This window comes from Balearica regulorum, chromosome 12 (genome assembly GCF_011004875.1).
Source record: "Balearica regulorum gibbericeps isolate bBalReg1 chromosome 12, bBalReg1.pri, whole genome shotgun sequence".
Lineage (NCBI taxonomy): Eukaryota > Metazoa > Chordata > Aves > Gruiformes > Gruidae > Balearica > Balearica regulorum.
In genome coordinates, this window is record NC_046195.1 from 24,019,508 (window position 1) to 24,041,158 (window position 21,651).

Sequence of the window (21,651 nt, forward strand, 5' to 3'; positions counted from 1 at the left end):
GTCAACGACTGTGCTCACCAGATTGCTAGACTGGATAGTCATAAAGTGCAGGCAGATGCTATAAAAAATACAAAGAGAACAGAAGTAAGCATAGAGCGGTTGCCATGGGGAAATGCAGATGATCCTACAGCAAGGAGGCTTGAATTTTCTAAAGATATTTGTCCCTGCCGCTGTCTGGCATTTGGTTGATATGCTTTCACCTCTGTTTTGTAACTTCTGTTGTGCATTTGGGAATGTGGTGTGACTGGGGGAAAAATAAAATCCTGAGCAGATACACCCCCCACCCCACCCTGAAACGCTCCATGAGCAGGAAAATGTTAAGTTGTAGTTAAGTGCTTGGGTATGCCACCTAACTGCCTTCCTAGTTTTGACTGTCTGGTGTATTTCAGTGCGAGAGAGGAGCCAAACAGTGAAGTCTATTTGTTACGTGGTGGTAGCTGTACTGTTTGAATGAAGTTAAGCTTTGGTAATCTTTATTAGCTAGCTTGAAGATGTAAGCAATAAACTCTTGCAGGAACCTTTTCCTTCAGAGCAGTAAGCAAAAAGATTTCTTATTCTGATAAATGAATTGGGAGAATGCAGTGCTGTAGGTCCAGTGCAAGGGTTTATTTTAAGATGTGGTGTACTGTAATAGTTTGAGGGATGGACTTCCCAGTCTTTCTGTAGATGACTGTGTTTAAAGAACCGTGTTAGTTGCCTGTTAGGTAACAGTATGCCCAGTGATCTCAGCCTTGATGTTCTGGGATTAGCTCATTGAACCATCACTTGAAGGCCTGCTCTCGCAAGAGCTCTTGTAGAATCCCAGCCTGATGTGCAACATTAGGTGAGAGGATCCTGGTGTTTGTGTATCACAATTCCATGCCCTTCCTAGCGACTTGCCTCTACTTAAAATCAAGATGGTTATTTCCTTAGGGAATATGTTGGCAGTCCCTTAGCTGGCTGAGTGCTTGGGCACATTTGGAGTAGGAGCTTCTCTCCGAGGTCAACAGGATGTCACTTCAACAGTGGGATGATGTGGCGGATTGACCCTGGCTGGACACCGCGTGCCCACCAAAGGTGCTCTATCATTCGCCCTCTTCAACTGCAGAGGGGAGAGAAAATATAACAAAAGGCTCATGGGTTGAGGTAAGGACAGGGAGAGATCACTCACCAATTACTATCATGAGCAAAACAAATGCAACTTGGGAAAATTAGTTTCATTTATTACTAATCGTAGAACCATAGAATGGTTTGGGTTGGAAGGGACCTCAAAGATTATCTAGTTCCAACCCCCCTGCCGTCGACAGGGACACCCTCCACTAGAGTAGGTTGGCCCAAAGCCCCATCCAACCTGGCCTTGAACACTTCAGGGAGGGCGCAGCCACAGCTTCTCTGGGCAACCCCATCCAGTGCCTCACCACCCTCACAGGGAAGAATTTCTGTCTTATATCTAATCTAAATCTACCCTCCTTTAGCTTAAGGCCGTTACCCCTCATCCTATCACTCCATGCCCTTGTAAAATCTACCCTCTTTTAGTTTAAACCCATTACCCTTTGTCCTATCACTACACTCCCTAATAAACAGTCCCTCCCCATCTTTCCTGTAGGCTCCCTTTAGATACCAGAAGGCTGCAATTAGGTCTCACCCAGAGCCTTCTCTTCTCCAGGCTGAACAACCCCAACTTTCTCGGCCTGTCCTCATAGGAGAGGTGCTCCAGCCCTCGGATCAACTTCGTGGCCCTCCTCTGGACTCGCTCCAACAGCTCGATGTGTCTCCTGTACTGGGGCCCCCAGAGCTGGACGCAGTACTCCAGGTGGGGTCTCACAAGAGTGGAGTAGGATCACCTCCCTTGACCTGCTGGTCACGCTTCTTTTGATGCAGCCCAGGACGTGGATGGCTTTCTGAGCTGCTAGTGTGCACTGCAGGCTCATGTTGAGCTTCTCATCAATTAATACCCCCAAGTCCTTCTTCTCAGGGCTGCTTTCAATCCATTCCCTGCCCAGCCTGTAGTTGTGCTTGGGATTGGACCTACGTGCAGGACCTTGCACTTGGCCTTGTTGAACTTCATGCGGTTCGCACGGGCCCACCTCTCCAACCTGTCAAGGTCCCTCTGGATGGCATCCCTTCCCTCCAGCATGTCGACCACACCACACAGGTTGGTGTCATCAGCAAACTTGCTGAGGGTGCACTCGATCCCACTGTCCATGTCACTGACAAAGATGTTAAGTCAGAGTAATGAGAAATAAAGCCAAATACTAAAAACACCTTTCCCCATCCCCTCCCTTCTTCCTGGGTATATTGGGTCTGGCTGAGATGGAGTTAATTTTCCCCATAGCAGCCCTCATAGTGCCGTGCTGTGTATTGGTAGCTAGCAAGGCGTTAATAATACACGAGTGTTTTGGCTACTACTGAGCAGTGCTGGCACGTGTCAAGGCTGTCTCTCCAACATTTCTCCCCCCCATCAGCAGTAGGCTGGGGGTGAGCAAGATCTTGGGAGGGGGACAAAGACAGGACAGCTGACCCAAACTGACCAAAGGGAGATTCCATACCATCTGACATCTGCTCAGCAATAACAAGCTGAGAGATAGGGGGAGGCATGGGGGGGGGGGGGCATTTGTTTGTTTTTGTTTTTTTTTTTTACAACGCTTGTCTTCTGGAGCAACCGCTACGCGTGCTGAAGCCCTGCTTGCCAGGAAGCGGCTGGACATCGCCTGCTGATGGGAAGCAGAGAATAATCTTTTGCTTTTTACTTTGCTTCTTGCGTGTGGCCTTTTGCTTTTACTACATTAAACTGCCTTTGTCTTGACCCACAAGTTTGGGATTGGTTTTTTTTCCCATCTTATTTTTCTCCCCTCCCTGTCCTGCTGAGGAGGGGAGTGATAGAGTGGCTTGGTGGACACCTGGTGTCCAGGTGAGGTTAAACCACCACACCGGGCATAACTTCACTCCCAATTTCTCTCCCTCCTCCCCCGCAGCGGCACAGGGGGAATGGGGATTGTGGTCAGTTCATCACATGGTGTCTCTTCCTCTGCTTCCTCCTCAGAGGGAGGACTCCTCACACTCTTTCCCTGCTCCAGCGTGGGGTCCCTCCCATGGGAGACAGTCCTCCACCAACTTCTCCAACATGAGTCCTTCCCACAGGCTGCAAGTTCTTCACGAACTGCTCCAGCGTGGGTCCCTTCCATGGGGTGCAGACCTTCAGGAACAGACTGCTCCAGTGTGAGTCCCCCATGGGGTCACAAGTCCTGCCAGCAAACCTGCTCCGGTGTGGGCTCCTCTCTCCATGGGGCCGCAGGTCCTGCCAGGAGCCTGCTCCAGTGCAGGCTTCCCACGGGCTCACAGCCTCCTTCGGGTGCGTCCACCTGTTCCGGCGTGGGATCTTCCATGGGCTGCAAGTGCACATCTGCTCCACCATCAACCTTCGTGGGCTGCAGGAGGACAGCCTGCCTCACCATAGTCTTCTCCATGGGCTGCAGGGGAATATCTGCTCTGGTGCCTGGATCACTTCCTCCCCCTCCTTCTGCACTGATGTTGGTGTCTGCAGAGTTGTTCCTCTCACATACTCTCACTCCTCTCCCAGGCTGCAATTGCTCCTGGTTGTTCTTTGGGTTTTTTTCTTCTTAAATATGTAATCCTAGAGGCACTACTACTGTCACTGATGGCCTCGGCCTTGGCCAGTGTTGGGTCCGTCATGATGGAGCCGACTGGCATTGGCTCTGTCAGACATGGCGGATACTTCTAGCAGCTTCTCACAGAAGCCACCCCTGTAGCCCCCCCCCCCCCCCCCACCTTGTCACACAAACCCAACACAAATGAGTTGTAAGGCTCTTCCCACTTAGAATCTTTTTTCTGAGCTGTGGGGTTTTTTTGGCATGAAATACTTTTAATTGCTCTTTCTTGAAGTGTATACATTCAGGAGTTATTATAAATAAGTTCATCATCTTGGATACCATGAATGCTTTAGCTTCAACAGGCTGAAGGACTCCGGTGTCATTTCTTGCCTCTTTGCTCTCATAGTAGAGGGCACCTATATTATTTATGTTGATACACAGGTGTTTCTTGCACTCAGTCTTGGACTCTTAAGAACTTTCTACAAGACTGCCAGTATTCATTGTGTTGTGAATACCTTCCGAGAGTACAAATGACTGGTGTTTTTGAGAAAGATCTTTGAAGCTTTGTCAGCAGTTTCGCTAAGCATTGCATGTAGCTTTTGCACAGCTTCCAAGTTTCAGCCTGCTCAATGGTTGAGCAGCTCTTCAGTCACTCTTCTAACGGCATCCAGGTACCTCTCCAGATCCCTGTGTAGGCTGAACAGTGCTGCTGGGAGTTGCCTGCATTTTAAATGTTGGGGAGTGAACACTCGTAACTGGTAGCGACTGGAAATAACTCTTAAGTTCTTCATGGCATTTTCAGTACATCCATTAATATTGCACCTTTTCTTTTCTCTTCCGTTTAATTTTGAGTATTGTGAGATTTGAAGGAACTAAGAGTGTAAGATGCACTTTTTGTCTGTATATGGACATAGCAACAGACAGTGGGTGACTACCAATAGGATTACTTTGAAAGCGCCTCATTTCAAGAGTTTGTACCTACTGTATGAGTGTGGACATGGACATCACATTATGAAGATGTGTTTAAAGAACTTGATTTTGGGCAAATAGCCTGCTTGTTTCATGGTTACCAGGAGGAGATGTGTAAGACAATCTAACTGTGTTAGTAGAGCACAGGTTTAGGCAGGCTTATTTGCTAATTAAAATATATTGGCACAGGATACAGACAGTGTTACAAAGACTGGGGGATATCATCATATGCACCTGGAAAGAGAATCAAGCTCTGTGCCCCTCCAGTCCCTCTCTAGACCTTCAGGAGCATACTCAGCCTTCTTGAAGGAAGAGACAACACCCTTCTGAAACAGTTGGTAGGGGACCACTAGAAGCAAGCAGGGAGTGCTGTGGCGCTGACATGCTTACAAAGAGAAGACTCCTGTGATTCTGACCCATGATCAAGAACTCTGTGGCCAGTGGCTCCCAAACTAGAGGCTCAGTTTGCATTGAGGTTCTGTTTGCAGCTTTCCTGCTAATGAAATTGGGGAGGTGTGCAATAAGCAGAATGTGGTGTGATCCTGTGGACAACTGAGCTTCAGCCAACACTTAGCATTGGTACCAGACTCTGATGTGAGTGGTACTGGTTATCCTTTAGCATGACGTGTTAGTGTTACGTACTTTATCTTACAGTATTTAATGGCTAGAAGAACTGAAGCGTTGCTCTTGAGGCCAACACAGTGGAAGTGACCACCAGATGCAGACCTAGACAGTGTGCTGGGCTGCAGTCTGGTCTCAGGGTTGAAAATGTCACTGGCTAGGTCTGTGTACAAAAGGAAAAATCACTGTCTTGAAATTCTGGGCTAGCTAAAGGTTAGGAAAAGTTATTTCTGGCCTCTGCAACTAATTATTTTTACCTTGAAGTTACTACTACTTAGTGATGGCCGAGAAGTGAGCTTTCCTTATTGGTTGGTAAAGATCACTTTTTTTGACTGTTTCTATGCCATATTCTGTTTTCTTTTTGTGCTGGAACATACTGCATGGTAGTCCTGTCATGAAATGAACAGTGTTCCTTATATGTTTTTCTAGGTTTTTTTATAGTCTGCTGTACTATTTTTGCTGATTAAATTGGCTATTCTTGCAACAATTTCTGGAGAGATGGGTTGCTAGTTGTTCTTCTCAGGCTTATTTAGAATCAGTCCGAGAGGAAGAGTGACTTTTTCTTTTCCACATTTTTTCCATTGTCTCAGGATTAGCCAGACTTTTGACATTTTTGCAAGTGTAAGAGCAAAACATGTGCCGTGTGATCAATGTTAAGTTTCTGCTGGGTCTAAACTCCAGTTCTGGTTAAAATTGGCCTATGATACTGTTGAAAAAATAGGACACCTCTGTGTAACTTGTCACAATCCTTGATAATGCTGTATTGGGGGAGACTAAACAAGTTGGTAGTTGAGATGACTGATGTTCATTTTTTCCAATCCTGGCTAATGGAGCAATGTTTCCTTTAAAAGTTTGAAGACTGCTTTACTTGAGAGACTAGCTGCCTGACAATACCTGATGTTACGTTTTTACTGTCCTGCCTTCTCAGGGAAGGCTTGGCTCTAAATTGCAGCTGATGGTGGTACGTGCATGTAGATATTCAAGGATCTTGTTCTAGGAGGGGGATCTGCATTTCGTAGCAGTAAGACTCACTGATTAGAAAGGTGTAATTACTACTTTAATTTGACCTAGCTTCAGTAAAATTGGAGAGTCCCACATTACCTGTGTGGTCATGTGATGAAATTTGATTGAAAAACGGATTCTGGGTTAAAAATTACCTTTTCCGTGCTGGTGAGAGGGAGGGAGCATTGTGGAAACTGCTGAAGTAGCAAAAAAAGAATTAAAGGTTTCTGTGAAAAGCTTATTGAAAGCATATTGTTCTAATGCCTAATGTCCAAAGTGAGTAGAGGTTGCTGCCCATCAATCAGTTTCCCCCTCTTTTCTGCTCCCCACCCTGCCATGTGGGACTTGAAAAATGCTTTCCTCTTGTTCATCTGGAAATTCTGCGTTTATTTCTGCATTTTAAGGATGCTAGGTGTTAAATTTGAGTATGTGAGCTTTTAAATGTAAAAGGTACTGCATAATGTTTTCTGAAAGCATCACTTTGTCCTCTGGCCTAGCAAATGGTTAAGCAATGCCGTACCAAGCAGGAGTATTATTGTATGTAAATTGCCCTAGTTTTGTAGTTACATTAACACCCGCTTAGGAACCTGTTGAAACAGGTATGAGTATATTGAGACAGCTTATGTTCTAATTATGGGCTATTTATCTTACTTTATGGAGATGCTTAAACAGAACTCACTACCTCTGTGTCCTTGGGTAAGGCTTTAAATAATTCAGTACCATGTCCTTTCTACTTTCATTTTAGGTCTTCTTAGGTTGAACAAATTGGGTGGGGTTTTTTTGTTGCCCCAGTAAGGTTCTTGGGAGGGTATTATGATTCCTATTGCTAGCATTTGGACTCTTCCAGGGTTTGAGTAGCTCTGTGCCCTCTGGGGAGTCTTTGGTTGTAGTGATCTAATGCATGCAAATGACATTACAGAAAGCTCTTGCCCCTCTCAGAAGGAATGGGGAAAAGGGTTGCCCATGAGGGCGGGGAAGAGTTGGACTACATCTCGAGAGATCCCTTCCAGCCTCAGAGATTCTGTAAAGGTTGGGTTGAAGTGGCACAGGAAATGCAGCCATGTGGGACAGGGGAAGAGAATAGTGTTTGATTCGGTTTATGGTATCTTTTGGATAATGGTCCAGAATTTTTAAAATTACGTTGTATTTTCTCTATTACTCAATCAGTTGCTGTCTGCATTTTTCTAGAACTTAAAGTTCAGAACAACTAAGTTTTGAGAGGAAAGCAGCAAACCCCAGGGAAACAGTAGTTTGCAGGAGAATGAGTTTCTTCTTGTAGCTCATGTACAGAAGTTGGGCAGGTGTTCCCAGAAACCTTTTCTTCCTGGTAAACACTACTCCTTATTGCTTTTCCAGGCTCCCCATCCTGCTTTGGGTTGCATGCCCCCCTTTTCTTGGGCTCAGGCTGCACTCCACAGTGTAATGGTGTCTTATTTGGGATTTAAAGTGCTCTCTTGGTTTAACTGTCTATAATCCACAATTCTTCATTTGCAGTAGAGGCTTCTTTGAGAACATTCTGTTGAAGAAGCTGTGGCAACCAGCTTGATTTTTAATCCCTTTAGGAGAGTGTTTGCACTCCTATTTATAAAATTAACCTGAGGAAATATGACAGTCTAAGTCACAAAACACTGTATTTATGTCACATTAGAAAGGAGAGTGTGGTACTAAGTCTCTTACTATAGGAGACTGTTGAGAAGCTTGCAGGAAAGCTAATGTTTTCCAGGCTAAACTTAGCTCAAATTAGCAGCTTCCTATATATACTTTTTCCACTTCAAAATTGTTACTTACTGTTTAAAGGCACTGTATCTGAAGTACTAAATGTAAGGTTATTAACTTATTAGTAACAATGAGGTTGTTAATACTGTTTTCACTTGGACTAGAGGGACTGAGCATCCTTTGGCTTGTGGAAGCTTCTCTAATACGGGGTATTTTGATTTATGTCTTATTTGGAACTCTTCTGACATGTAGCCCCTGCCGTCTATGACTTGTATGTGTCCTGAGTTGATGCCTTCTGCACTCCCATCCCTTTACTGCCTAAGATTTGTAAGCTTTTCACATTGAATACTGAATTCCTATCAAAACTTGTTGAACTGGTTTGCTTTCTGTAACTTGTACTTTGACTCAGTTCCTTACTCCCTTAACATGTCCTTCGGGTTCTATTTGTTTTCTGTACCTTACAGGCTTTGCATAAACAGTCTTCCTATTGTTTTCCTGAGTTAGGTGGCAAGGAGCTCAAAGACAAGATGAGAGAGAACACAGCTGCACATCATCTGGTGTTTGATGGCTAACTGGTGGCTTTCTCATATATGAATAGAGGGTGCAAAGGAGGGCCATAAAGATGATCAAATAACTGAAGAACCTGCCCTATGAGGAAACACTGAGGGAGTTAGGTCTTTTCACCTTGCAGAAGAGAAGGCTCGGGGGGACCTCATCACAGTTGTCCAGTACTTACAGGGCAGTTACAAAGAGGACAGAGGCTCTCTTCACAAGGAGCCACATGGAGAGGATGAGGGGCAATGCCTGCAAGTTGCACCGGGAGAGGTTTCGTCTTGATACAAGAAAGAAACTTTTTTGTAGTCAGAACACTCAACCACTGTAACAACCTCCCCAGGGATGTGGTAGAGTCCCCATCACTGGAGGTTTTCAAGATGCGGCTGGACAGGGTGCTAGATAATCTCATCTAGGCTCCCTTTCCCAAGGGGAGGTTGGAGCAGATGATCTTTCGAGGTCCCTTCCAACTTGGGCTGTTCTGTGATTCTGTGAATAAACCAGGCAGTAAGACTAATTATCATTTCCAGGTAGTCAGGTGCTATCAAAGGGCACATAAATCAGTCCTCTGACTTCTCGAAGCTTTTAGGAAGGTGAGGAGAACCCACAAAGAGTGTGAGACCTGAGGCTTGGAAATGTCATTTTGATATGCCTGTCCAAGTAGTGTTTTAGATGCTTCTCCAGAATGTGAAAGGATACTTTCTAATTTCCGCAGAGCATGGACTCTTTTGAGGATGGGGAACATGACATTTTTCTCCCTCTAACCCCCCCCAAATGTAGTGTTGCAGTGTCCCATTTTAAGTAACACTTTCTTCAGTAGTGCTTGAGCCTAGTCTTTTTTGTGTGAAGTTTGTCTCAGCCATTCCAAACAGCTAAACTTTCAATCAGCAACCAGTAATTTGCTGATTGAAAGTTTCTGCACGCAGCCTTTATAATCTTGTCGTTCAGACCAGAGGCAACAATTGTCATGTTGTACATTTTATGAAGAGTTTTGTGAGATGTTAATAACAAAATTTATTCTAGTTTTAGGGGTTGGGAAAGACCAGAAGTAAGTGAGATGGCATGAGAGGGAGAAGCCAGCAGAAGCTGGAAGAATCTGGTGTGTCCCGTTTCCTGCAGAAAACCACTCCCTGTTGTGGGAGGGCTGTCTAGTAGGAACATAAAATTGTTTCTTGCTGTTGATTTTTCTGAACGCTAGTTCCTGAGAAATGTGTGGTTTTCTTTTTCTCTTCTCCCTCCTTCCAGGCTCTCCAGAAATCTCCATCGCTGTGTCTGCTGGAGACATCTAGTTGCTGACCTGTTTCTGTGATTTGTTATTGTGGTAATCTCATTGAAAAGCTTCACGGCACCTTTGTCTTGTTTGTGTTAGCTTTTCAAAGGTGTCACCTCTGCTTGGAGCTGTAGAGAAGCCAAGTGTGAGGAAAAGGCTTTCCTGGGCAAAGAGGATGGGTCTTAAAATTGAGTAGTTGTTTGCATTTAGATGGAAGAATCAGTAGAACTGAGATTTGGTGACTATAATAGTGGCTGATTTTAAGTACTTTATGATGAGCAGCTGTGGAATGTTGGTGAGTTTTTTTCTTTTGAAGTAACTTCACATTTTTCTATGTTTACCTGGAGAGGAATGCAGATACAGAAAACAATCTGAATAACCAAAGAAACAATGGTGAAATCAAGCTGATTGTAAAACCTGTATTGAATCATGAGTATTTTTTCAACAGTGAGGCTGTAAGCATAGCTGGCTGCTGCAGAATCCGCAAGTAGGAAAACAGCATCAGGAATCTGATCTTTAAAAAAACCCCCTCGAACAGAAGTGCAAGGGATGAATTAAAAATTTGAGGACTTTATGCTGTATTTGCTTTACAGGCAGTTTTTAGATGCTCTTGGGTGTAGGCATTGGAATTGCTACAGCTGACTTTAACTTGTGTTAATAGAAGAGGTGGTCTGAGGATTAGTGGCAGCTGAGCTAAATAGATGTGTTTGAATTGTACCTGTAAGCAGAGTTAGAGCAAAGAACAAAGCACTAGTGTTACACCTTTTTTGTTGTTTTAAGAACACCGACTTGTTTATCTTAAAAGGCATATGGCTACTTTATGTACTGTGAGACTGCATTGTATACTAACATTTCAAGTAGAGAGAGATGGAGAAGTAATAGATTCAGATATGAGAACTTGACTGGCATTCCTCTTGAGTTCGAGTAGTGAAGATATATGTTCATCTGAAATGTATGTTTTAGCAAGCATTCTGTTTATGCTAACAGACATGAAAATGGAGGAGCTGTGGTAGAGAAACAGACCATCTCTGTTGTGGGTTTAAAAAAACTAAACCCTAGAGATAGTTGAAACTGAATACAGGCAAGACAAGAAGATGGTCTAAGACAGCATATCCGCACAAGTCAGTTATCTGTCCTTTGACTGTTAAAATATTGCAGCCTGTGAGATTTTTCATTTTCACTAAGACCTACCTGTCTTCTGTAATTAGAAATGCAGTTTACTGCCTTCTCAGGAGAGATGAAAAACTGGCCGTGGTGAATTTCAATGCATCTCATCTCTGTCATGTACTGCTACAGTGTTCTGTATTTGAGATCAAGAGTAAACTGTGCAAAAATATCCCCAAAATGCAAATTAAATTTTATGTTTATACTACTTTTCTAAATTACTGTAAAAAATCATCATGTATTATTTTCTTGTTAAGGTCAGAAAGAACTGTCACTTACTCTGTCATCATCTCAGATATTGCAGGTTAAATAATATTTAGCTCTTTCCATTAAGCCTTGCATGCTGGGCTGAAAATTGGTGGTTCGGAAGTTGATTCGTGTGTAGTTCATGTGCTTCTGTCTTGGATTTGGTGGTTTATCAGACAAGGTGGAGCAGACTGATGTCAGTGATTACAGTTTCAGTCATCTGATTTCAGTCTGCTACCAAAGGACCATCAGAGGACCAAACTGCTTCTCAGACTTTGTTTCAACAAACAGCATGCACTGCGTTGCTCACTGTGAAGTATTATTTTAGCTAATCAAAAACGTCTTTCCTATCTTATTCCTGCTCTCCAGTTTGAAAAAAATGTGACAAGGTTAGTCTCCTCAGTGTTGTATACAAAAGAATAGTAGTGCCTGACATTACTGCTCCCCTTTGTGTACATCCCACAGTAACATTAGGTCTTACAGCTTTAAACTTCGAATTCATTATGTCTGCTGTACTCATTACCCATTTTTCAGTGTCACGGTTGTCTTTTAGGATGTAATCTCCAGTCTGTAGATAGGCTAGATCAAAATGACCTAATATTTAACCATGTCGAAAGCCTAGGTTATTTGAACAATCCTGTTCTTGCTCAAGCTGTGATCACCTGTGTGCTAGTTATAGGTTACAGTTATCCTCTAATTCTCCAATTTTGTCAGCCTCAATTTTTGTGTTTACTTCCTGGAAAACTGAAAGAGCAAGGCATAGCACGCATCTATGCCAAAATGCATTGTAAACAGCACCAATTCAGTGAATCCCCATGAAAACACTGCTTGGAGATGTCCGTTAGTTCTTAGTATATTTGAGCGGGTTTTTTGTATGTATGTACAGTGCTTGATTTTAATCAGAATATTACAAGGGATGAAGCCTCACAGACATGAAATGTCTGCAGTTTTATTTGGTTACAGTGCCACGTAGTTTTCCCAGGTGTGTTTTACAGGACTGATTTCTGTGAAATTGTCTTAATTTACTACAGTTATTCATTTAATGTGTTATCACTTGCATCCAGTACAGTGTTTTCCGGTTATTTTGCCTGGATTAATATGGAGCTAAATAGTTTACAGTTATGTATGCATCTGAAACAGTATTTAGAATATTAAAATTCTGTTCATTGAAGTTCAAGCAGGGTTTTCTACTTGCCTGTCTTTAAGATCAGTCCAAGTAATGCGGACTCCTCATCCTCATGTGCCAAATTATTAACCTCGCTTATGTTACAATGTCGGCTCTGTTTTCTAATATGGGCTACTGCTATTCTAGGCTACTGTTGTCTTGAAAGCCACTTTTCTGTGATCTTTATTGATTCAAGGTTCATCCGTCCCGTAAGAGCTTTAGAGTTTAGCTGCCAGTGAGGCATGATCTAAGGAAAACACTTTAGAAAGTAGCCCATGGCTGTGCAGCTCCCTTTTCAGGGAAAAAAGAACAGCCAGGGAGTGTGTCAACTATGGAAGAATCTGAGCTTGCTGTATACAGCCTGTGGTAGCTCTGTACAGAAGAAATATCAAGGTGCACCTCTGTTTTGAGAACAGTGACTTTTAAATTATTTGCTGTTGTGATCTTTGTTTTTGTCATGAGGATCTGTGGCACCATTAAATGAGATGGAAGGAAATAAGATAAGGGAAAATGAATTGTTATGAGGATAGGAATGCCCATTCCAGAACTTTTCCCCTGATTTTGAAATGTATAGCAGGGTGGGAGAAAATATATAGGTCAGGAAGGTAGACTTGATGACAACATTGTAGGGTGTCTCTATGAGATCAGCTGAAAGAGCTTGAATAAGTGGTACAAAGTCATGAAACTACTCTAGTCCCGTTAAGTATTTGCTAGTTAAGAAATGCTTGTGAGATAAGCCTGTACTCAAGAGGAAGATTTAAGTCAGTTAAAGGGACAGGTTGGCCACTATGTATAGACCAGTACCAGCTAAATCATGGGCTGAAGGAGAAACATGACGGTGAGTTGGTATCTTAATTACTTGTGAAACTCTGGCTACTGGACTGCATACTTTTTTGTCTCAAGTGTTACTGACTAGCATTTTAATGACACAGATTGTGTGTTAGTGCTATAAACACTTTCAACTCCTAATGCTAAGTAAATGGTATGGTGGAGTACGACAGCAGTAGCAGCATGAAACTTGTTTAGCATGGGGTTGTGTTCATAAATTGGAAATATACTCACGTGACCAACTTTCTTCTTCTTGCACTTCCAGATGGATGGAGGCATGTCTGAATGAGGAGCTGCCTCCCACAACGGAGCTGGAAGAAGGATTGAGAAATGGAGTCTACCTGGCCAAACTGGGAAACTTCTTCTCCCCTAAAGTGGTTTCTGTGAAGAAAATCTATGATAGGGAACAGACTAGATATAAGGTGAGAGCTGTAGGCCATAGATACTGCTTTAGGTAGACAACTAAAATGGGAAAATGCGCACATGGAGATACTCTGAGCAAATAAGCAGAAAGTTAGTTTATATTAGTATTACCTGAGGAACTCCACCTTCACTCTAGAACATTGGTTAAGTGAGGGAGGGTAGACTTTTAGCTTCATGGAATCATAGATTCATAGAATGGTTTGGGTTGGAAGGGACCTAAAAGATCATCTAGTTCTAATTCCACCCTCCACTTGACCAGGTTGCCCAAATCCCCATCCAACCTGGCTTTGAACACTTCCAGGGATGGGGCGCATATATCTGAGCTTGCACTCATGTGAAAGAACTTGTCATAAACAGTCAATATAAATGCATATAGAAGAGTTCTGACTTGTTTTCTGTAAGAGTACTGTTTTCACCATCTGTCTTAATGAACCTCCCTGCTGTTCTTGGCAGCTATGATATCTTGTTTCTTACTGCCCTCCCCCTTGTTCCTGCCTATTTTTATTTCAGGCAACTGGTCTCCACTTCCGGCACACAGATAACGTGATCCAGTGGCTGAATGCCATGGCTGAGATTGGTCTCCCCAAGGTAATTTCTGTGCTGTACGTGCAGATAAATAAATAGTCACAGAAAAGCTTTACATTCTGTGGAAGCATTTGCTGTTGTGCAAAAATCAGCACGCTTAATTTAGTTAATTCTTCATTTTCTGGATTTGTGTCCCTATAGAAATTCTCTCCTAAAACTTGCTGAAAGATTTCATTCTGGTATGTGTGTGGGAATGATTAGGAGCAAAATAATTCCTCCTTCTGTACCGTATCCTCAATATCACTAATCTTGCATAACATCTGCATTACATTGTTCTTGCCATGCATTCTTTTGAGCAATATCTGAGCTACGGTTTGATTGTGGAAGTTTTTTTAGAAATCTATGTTAAAAGAAGCAGCAGCAGCGCAACAGAAAATACTATGTTCTCCATTTCTTCGGATTTCCCTACGAAATTTTCACATCAACTTGAAATGTTCCCAGTGTAGCTTAATCAAATATAAATTATTGGCTTCACTAGGGGAATGGCCAAATAAGCTCCTCTGAGCTAATAAACACTGTTGCCTGAAAATATGTGGAACTGTGGTAGTGTTGTGCAGGTAGTCAAGCTGCATAAATGGATAGTAAGTAAATTTTTTTAACATAGTTTTTTTTTCTTGTAAGCCACGTTATGCTTAGTCTCACCAAAAACAGTGTTGCGTAGTTTAATCTCATGTATGTTTTCTTTGCGTACATGCTTGCAAATTGAACACTTTATTTTCGGCAAAGTTTTTCAAATAACTTGTTGAGATTTACTAGTTGAGCCTTGCTGATATTTATCATGATCTTACAGTAGCAAATTTGGGATTGGGAAATATTGAAATATGCTGTTAACGTTGTTAGGTGAAAATAAATGAGGAGGGAGCTAGACAGAAGTTAAGTGCCAGGTATGAGGACAGATTTTCAAAAAATAAATGTGTGAGGAGATGTTAAAGAAACTGGACGGGGGTCCAGTACATTGACAAAGAGATAATGGTGCTTTAAGTATTTTCCCATGCAGAAGAGCCAGGGAACTGATGTTGTGGAATTGTGGGGGTCCTTCAGTAGCTTTTGCCTTTACAGATAGAGCAGTGCTGTTTTGTGCTCATGGGCAACAGCAAGGAACCTTCCAATAACTAGAAAGTAACGTACCTCGTCAGCACTTCTGAATGAATTGACACTTCCAGTATTAGCCCCTTGTGTTAAACTTTGAAGAGCTTTGCATTTGAGACTGTCTGGAAGCTTTTGGGTCCAGCTAACTGAAAACGTAGTATGCAGAGCACTTCAGTGCTGGTCTCACTTTCTCTTTGTCACCGTCTCTTGCTTCTCAACCCCATTTAGTCCAAACAAAATCCTCTTTTCTCTCTTCTGTTGTGTTTTTTTTCATCTCTCGTTTTTCACCAAAGTCCTTGCTGATACCTCATGACCCAATAACTTGGTGGGCACACGAAAGAAAGGGTGTAGTCATCCATGGAAAAGGGGAGCCCTGGTTTGGGTTAACAAAAGGAAGGATTGGCGCTTTAACTAGGAGAAATGTTGGGCCAGAGCAGAGAAGCTCGGAGAGTTTTGTTCTGTGGGCTGTTTCATTAGCGTACTGCTGAAGAATCGCGCTTATCACAGTTATGCAATTTGGCTATATAGAGTGAGTATAATTCAGATTGCTAACTTTGTTTTATCTTTAGATATTCTACCCAGAAACTACAGATATCTATGATCGCAAGAATATGCCACGCTGTATCTATTGTATTCATGCACTCAGGTAAGGCATGCTAGGCAGAAATCTAATTGCTTCTGAAGTCTTTCTGCAAAGCTGAAAGGCAAGAAGGGAGGTAACTGAACTGAGGGCTGGATGAGGATGAATTTTCTAGCAGAACAGTCTTACCAGGTCAGAGCAAAGATCCGTGAAGCCAGTATTTTGCCTTGGTCAGTGGCCAACAGAGATGCTGAGGGAAAAAGAACCAATCAAGTATGTTGTGATTACTACCTTGTCATCCCGATTCTCACCCTCCCCCTCTGCTGTCTGAGGCAGAGCTACACACTTTGGGGCTTAAAGGAAAGCCTGAAGCCCTAAAAGGTGTTTGTGAGAAAGGAAAATATCAGTTTATCTAGGGATCAGTCAGATCACTGAATGAAAGCCAGTGTGGTCGCGGCATCGTACTGCAGTATGTGTATCTTGATGACCACACTAAGCGATCAAACAGGAACCGTTGTTGGAAGGTCTCTTAAATTTTAAAATCTAGCGTAGACCACATAGGATAATTCCAGTTCTTGAGAAAACTGGGAGGATTCATTTGTTGATGCTTTGCTCTTCAATTTGACAGGATGGCACATTGCATGCATTTTTGTTTTGGGGGCGGGGGGAGGGTTTGTTGTTTGGTTTGGTTTGTTTTTTCCCTGGCTAGCTGGTTGGAATGCAAGTGTGGCTTTTGGAACATGTTGAGATTTTTATTTAAAAATAATTCCTTTTGTAGAATTTACTAGGTGATTGAGTGCTGGATTGTGTACATTTGGGTCTTTATCTGTTGCTTGCTCATTTTCAGATCTCAAGAATGGCTTGTTCTGCTCTTTGATCTGTTGCCAGTGTGAAATCCATAGAGATGGATTGCGTTTATCTGAATGTTATCTGATATTTCAGCTTGCTGTAGATGAAATTATTATTTACAGAAGTGAGCTTGATCCCAACTTTAGATCTAAAATGAGTTATCTCTCTAGAAGAATAAGTCATTTGGAGTTTATAGAACAGTGAGGAGTAGACCTGTGGTGCAGTATACTGCCACTATTGAGACCAATGCTCCTTTTTGTTTAGGTTATGGCAAAGTTCCTCCCTCGCTGGCAGCTTTGTGATAGCTATTGTAGCTACTTTATGTCAGGAGTTGACTGGCATATATTCCTGTTACATGTTTTTTGTTATATCCTGGCTGTTCCCACCCCCTTCCCTCACAGTAGTCTGAATTGTGGACAATTACCAAGCTTCCCAAGAAAATTGAGTTTGCTGTTGCTGTACTCTTTCTAGATCATATATTAGGAAAAGAAAATTAATTCGGGCAGTAAAATTAATAAATGCAAACAGTTACAGTAGTTAAGGCTGTAAAGGTCACAATCTTTCATCTAATAATACCTTTTTCATCTTACTTAATTTTCTCCGATTGTTAACCTTTTTGGCTGTAACGTTCTGTAGCCAATTTCTCTGCAAAGACAGCCTCCTTAAGGTTTTATCATTGAAATAATTTTACTTATCAAGGAAAGAAGAGTAATTCTGACATGTAAATATAAATATGGAAAAGGATGTTTTTCTAAAAACTTGTTCGGTTTTCAGGCTTAGTGCCGAAGTATATTCCAGATGAGAAATAAAGATCTAGAATGCAGTTTTGTTGACGTCCATAGGTCAGAAAAGTTCCTGCCTAGCGTTTGTAGTTTGTTTTTGTAAAAAACAAAACAAAACAAAAAAAACCCCAACTACTTAGACTTATAAAGATTGGAGATTTAGATTTGACATGGTGAGGTCAGGCGAAAAGATAGAATTGCTTACCTTCTGTTTTCTAGTCGCGTTAAAGCTGAGTTTATCAGAGAAGTGAATGTTTACTTTATTAATAGTTCATTTCTAATGTTCCTGTATAATCAGATGTTTTAATAGAGGGTACATTTCCATGATCTGTGCTGAGCTGGCACAACAGGCAAAAAGGAGAGGAATTATTTCTCTTTCCACAGTGCCATTTGTACTTAGATGTATGGATTCATCCCTCCTTTGTAGCAGTTCCATTTCTCATCAGGCTCCAAGTGAATACATAAAAACCATTTTAGTAAGCCGAATCAGCTTAGTGGATATTTCCCTCCTACTCAGCACCGGTGAGGCCACGCCTGCAGTACTGTGCCCAGTTCTGGGCTCCCCAGCACCACCGATACGGACATGCTGGAGAGAGTTGGAGGAGGGGTCACTAAGATGATTAACGGACTGGAGCATCTCTCCTATGAGGAAAGGCTGAAAGAGCTGGGACTGGTCAGCCTAGAGCAGAGAAGGCTCCGGGGGAATCTCAGCAGTGCGTGCAGCTATCTGAGGGAGGGTGCAAAGAAGATGAAGCCAGGCTCTTCTCAGTGGCGCCCCGTGACAGGACAAGAGGCAACTGGCACAAACTGAACCACAGGAGGGTCCCTCTGAACATCCGGAAACACTTTATTTACTGTGAGGGTGACCGAGGAGCGGCACAAATTGCCCAGAGAGGTCATGGAGTCAAAAGCCATCTGGTCGTGATCCTGGGGAACCTGGTCCTATGTGACCTTGTTTGAGGAGGGAGTTTGAACAAGATAAACTTGAGAGCGCCCTTCTATCCTTAACCATTCTGTAATTCTGTGAAGAATTCAGACTGGTGGAACAGAGAGGGGGAAGAGAGGAGTCGGCTCACCCTCTTGGTGATTATGAGCTGTTACATTGGCTTACCTGAGTGGCTCCTTGAATCTATATCTCCTAAAATTATCTGTATCATTGTCAGAACCACAAGGAAGAATTACTAGTTGTAACTATTTGCTTTTTTCTTTTCTAGCCTGTACCTGTTCAAACTGGGTCTCGCCCCCCAGATTCAGGATTTATATGGGAAGGTGGACTTCACAGGTAAAAAAAAACCAACCAACCAAAAAACCCCCAGCAACAAACGACAAACCAACAATAAAAAAGTGCTGATATGTGTGCTGCCTTTATCTCATACTCTACTGGACATTGTATAGATCAGTTACAGGATTGGTACTGTTGATAGCCTAAATGCAAATTAAATTCAAAGTTAATGGCTGTGAGGAATTCTAGTAATTTAAGAAAAAGATTTGATTTGAGTGCCTCTGAGCCAGGCTGTTAAATAGCCATCAGTTCTCTAACCATTACTTTCATGAAAAACAGCCCCTTAACTTTTTGCCACTGTTGTAAGATGCTTAAACCTTGCCTCTATCCCTTTGGGAGTGATTTTAATTTGGAACTTGGTAAACAGTTCTCACCTCCCTTGGCAGTTTAAAGTGGAGGTGCCATCAGCTGAAGAAGAGTTTGCCAGCTGATCTGCTGCAGGAAGTTCTAGAACAAAGGCTCATGTCTACATGCCTCCTGAAGGTTTCAGTTCCTTGATTTTTGCAAAAATGTCAAAATCTGTGTTTTGCATTAGTGAGGTTCCTACCTGAGGGTGCAGATCTGGTTTAAAATGTGTATAAACTTTATTTTCCTGCAAAGCAGTTGTTGATTGTACCCATAAAATGCTAAACTATCAACTCTCATTTTGAGTTGTATGGTACTTAGCAACAGCATGTCTTGATATCTTCCATTTGCTTTTCTCAGCATAGTCTGTCTGGGGGGGGGAAAAGAATGCTAAAATACTGCCTGTGCATTTTCCTGACCTGTTGGCAGCTGTATTTGAGGCAATTCAGAATAATGGAGTTGTTTCCAGCTCCTCGTGAGAGTCGTGTGTTGTTTTCTAGTGAGAAAAACTACAGAATATTTCCACGTGAGTTTCTGGGAGAAATGTAGATTTTAGGAAAGTGTGCAAAATGTCTATCAGTTTATATTTTGTTTCACTTACTGCATTATATTCACAATATTATTAAAACAGTAATTGTAATTTATTGTAGTTAATCTATTTTTTTTTTTTTTTATAGCAGCAGATGGTATAGCAGTGCTGGTTCCTAATGTGTTTAAGCCTGCATAACACTGTTTTCATGTATGTTTCAGAGGAGGAAATCAGTAATATGAGGCTTGAACTGGAGAAGTATGGTATTCAGATGCCTGCCTTCAGCAAGATTGGAGGAATTCTTGCAAATGAACTTTCTGTGGATGAAGCAGCGTGTAAGAAAAAATGGCGTTTAGCTTTATGTGATTATTCAAATCAGCAGATAAGTTCGTGGGGTTTTTGTGGGTTTGGTTTTTTGTTTAAGCGTTAGTTTTAATGTCCCCTGTTCTAAGACAGTACGGTCCTTTTGGTAGGTCTTTTGGAAGACTGGGAAGAGAGTTTTCTTCTTTCCCTTGTGTATTTTTGTTTTATTTCTGGAACATGATGATTTGACTAGCTAGAGTATCATACTAGGAAGTAGGCTGCCATTCTTTGTCAAGAACAGAAAGCCATGATGGAACAAGAGGTATTTTGATAGTTCTTTTCCTGTCCAGTTAATTTCCAGATAATTCTTCTGCTTTTTCCAGTTAAGTTCTCAATTTTGAACAGAGCTGTTGTGTTTGGGACTAACTGGCAGACTGTGACTTGTTTTTCAGTACATGCTGCTGTCATTGCCATTAATGAAGCAATCGACCATCAGGTTCCAGCTGACACACTTACGGCAATGAAGAACCCTAATGCCATGCTAGTAAATCTTGATGATCAACTGGAATCCACTTACCAAGACACACTCTACAGAGCAAAGCAAGATAAGATGGAGAATGCTAGAAATAGGGTAGATCAATTCTTCTTTCAAACCACCTATTTGCTTGTATTGCAGTGTAAACTGTGGGAAATTCACAGAATGTGTGTTTAAAGTCCTATATGTATAGTGTTAGGTTGATTTACTCCTGGTGGTGTTACCCAGTAACCTTTCTTCCTATAGTAGAAGACAGGCAGCAGTTAGCTGTGTTACTCTGTTTAGCAATCTGAAACGTGGGCTGCATAGATACAGAATTCACATCAGCCTTTACATGTTGGGAGTGCTATCCCTCTATTTTCATACAATATAGATACTATTTCCTGACAATGAAATGATGACCAAACCTGATTGATGCTTTCAGAAGGGGTCAATGTTTTAGAATGCCGTATATCAAATGCCTAGCTGTGTACTGCTTTCTACGTTCCGGAGTTCTATTGTGCGTTCGTATAGAGCCATTGCATTGAAAAAAGCCGTTTCTAGGCTGTCTGCATGAGAGAGTGAGTATACTTAACTTTGTATGTATTTACTTCTAGGGCTTCTTTTTGCATGTGTGAAGGTAGCCTATCTATGACCTGTTACGGCTCTGTATACGGTTATCCTCCCTGACCTTTTCAATGAGAAGATCTATGAGGGCAAAGGAAACTGTAGAAACACTGATTAATTTTTATTTCATCTTCAGATTGCCTCAGAAAATTCAGAGAGAGAGAGAGATGTGTATGAAGAACTTCTGACTCAAGCTGAGATTCAGGGAAACATCAATAAAGTGAACGGTAGGTATCATGCTAAAGTAATAGGCTTAACTAAAAGAATACTTAAAAATGATACCGGTACTCCTCCTTGCTTTCTGTAATGCTAACAAAAGTGGAAGGCAGCTCCCTTGGTTTTGTGAATTTTCTTGGTGCTGTGGGGGCTTTTTGGGGTTTTTTTGTTTGGGTTTTGGGGTTTTTTTTCAGTTTGGTGTGGTTGTTTTTTGGTTGGTTCGTTGGGTTTTTTTACTCGTTAGTACATAGTCGTAAGCTGAATTCATTTTGTCTTCTGTTGCCCTTCCTTTAGGAAATGGATTGTCCATGTGACTGCCCCCCTCAATTCTTCATCTTGAGTAATGCATGCTATTTCCAACCTTCAGCCCCTTTTACAAGTACTACTTTGCAGTTGACTTTGGA

The 21,651-nt window shown here is 42.1% G+C and overlaps 1 protein-coding gene across 2 annotated transcripts in view; it reads left to right on the forward strand.

Annotated features, from left to right (window-relative positions):
- Positions 1-21,651, forward strand: part of IQGAP1 (IQ motif containing GTPase activating protein 1) — a 76,688-nt gene that overhangs the window by 14,639 nt on the left and 40,398 nt on the right. For both annotated transcript variants that reach the window (XM_075764501.1, XM_075764500.1), the window contains exons 3-9: positions 13,389-13,545; positions 14,057-14,134; positions 15,790-15,866; positions 18,646-18,713; positions 19,809-19,922; positions 20,343-20,521; positions 21,168-21,258. In XM_075764501.1, the coding sequence (XP_075620616.1) occupies positions 13,389-13,545; positions 14,057-14,134; positions 15,790-15,866; positions 18,646-18,713; positions 19,809-19,922; positions 20,343-20,521; positions 21,168-21,258 (764 nt within the window). The remainder of the gene's footprint in view (positions 1-13,388; positions 13,546-14,056; positions 14,135-15,789; positions 15,867-18,645; positions 18,714-19,808; positions 19,923-20,342; positions 20,522-21,167; positions 21,259-21,651) is intronic.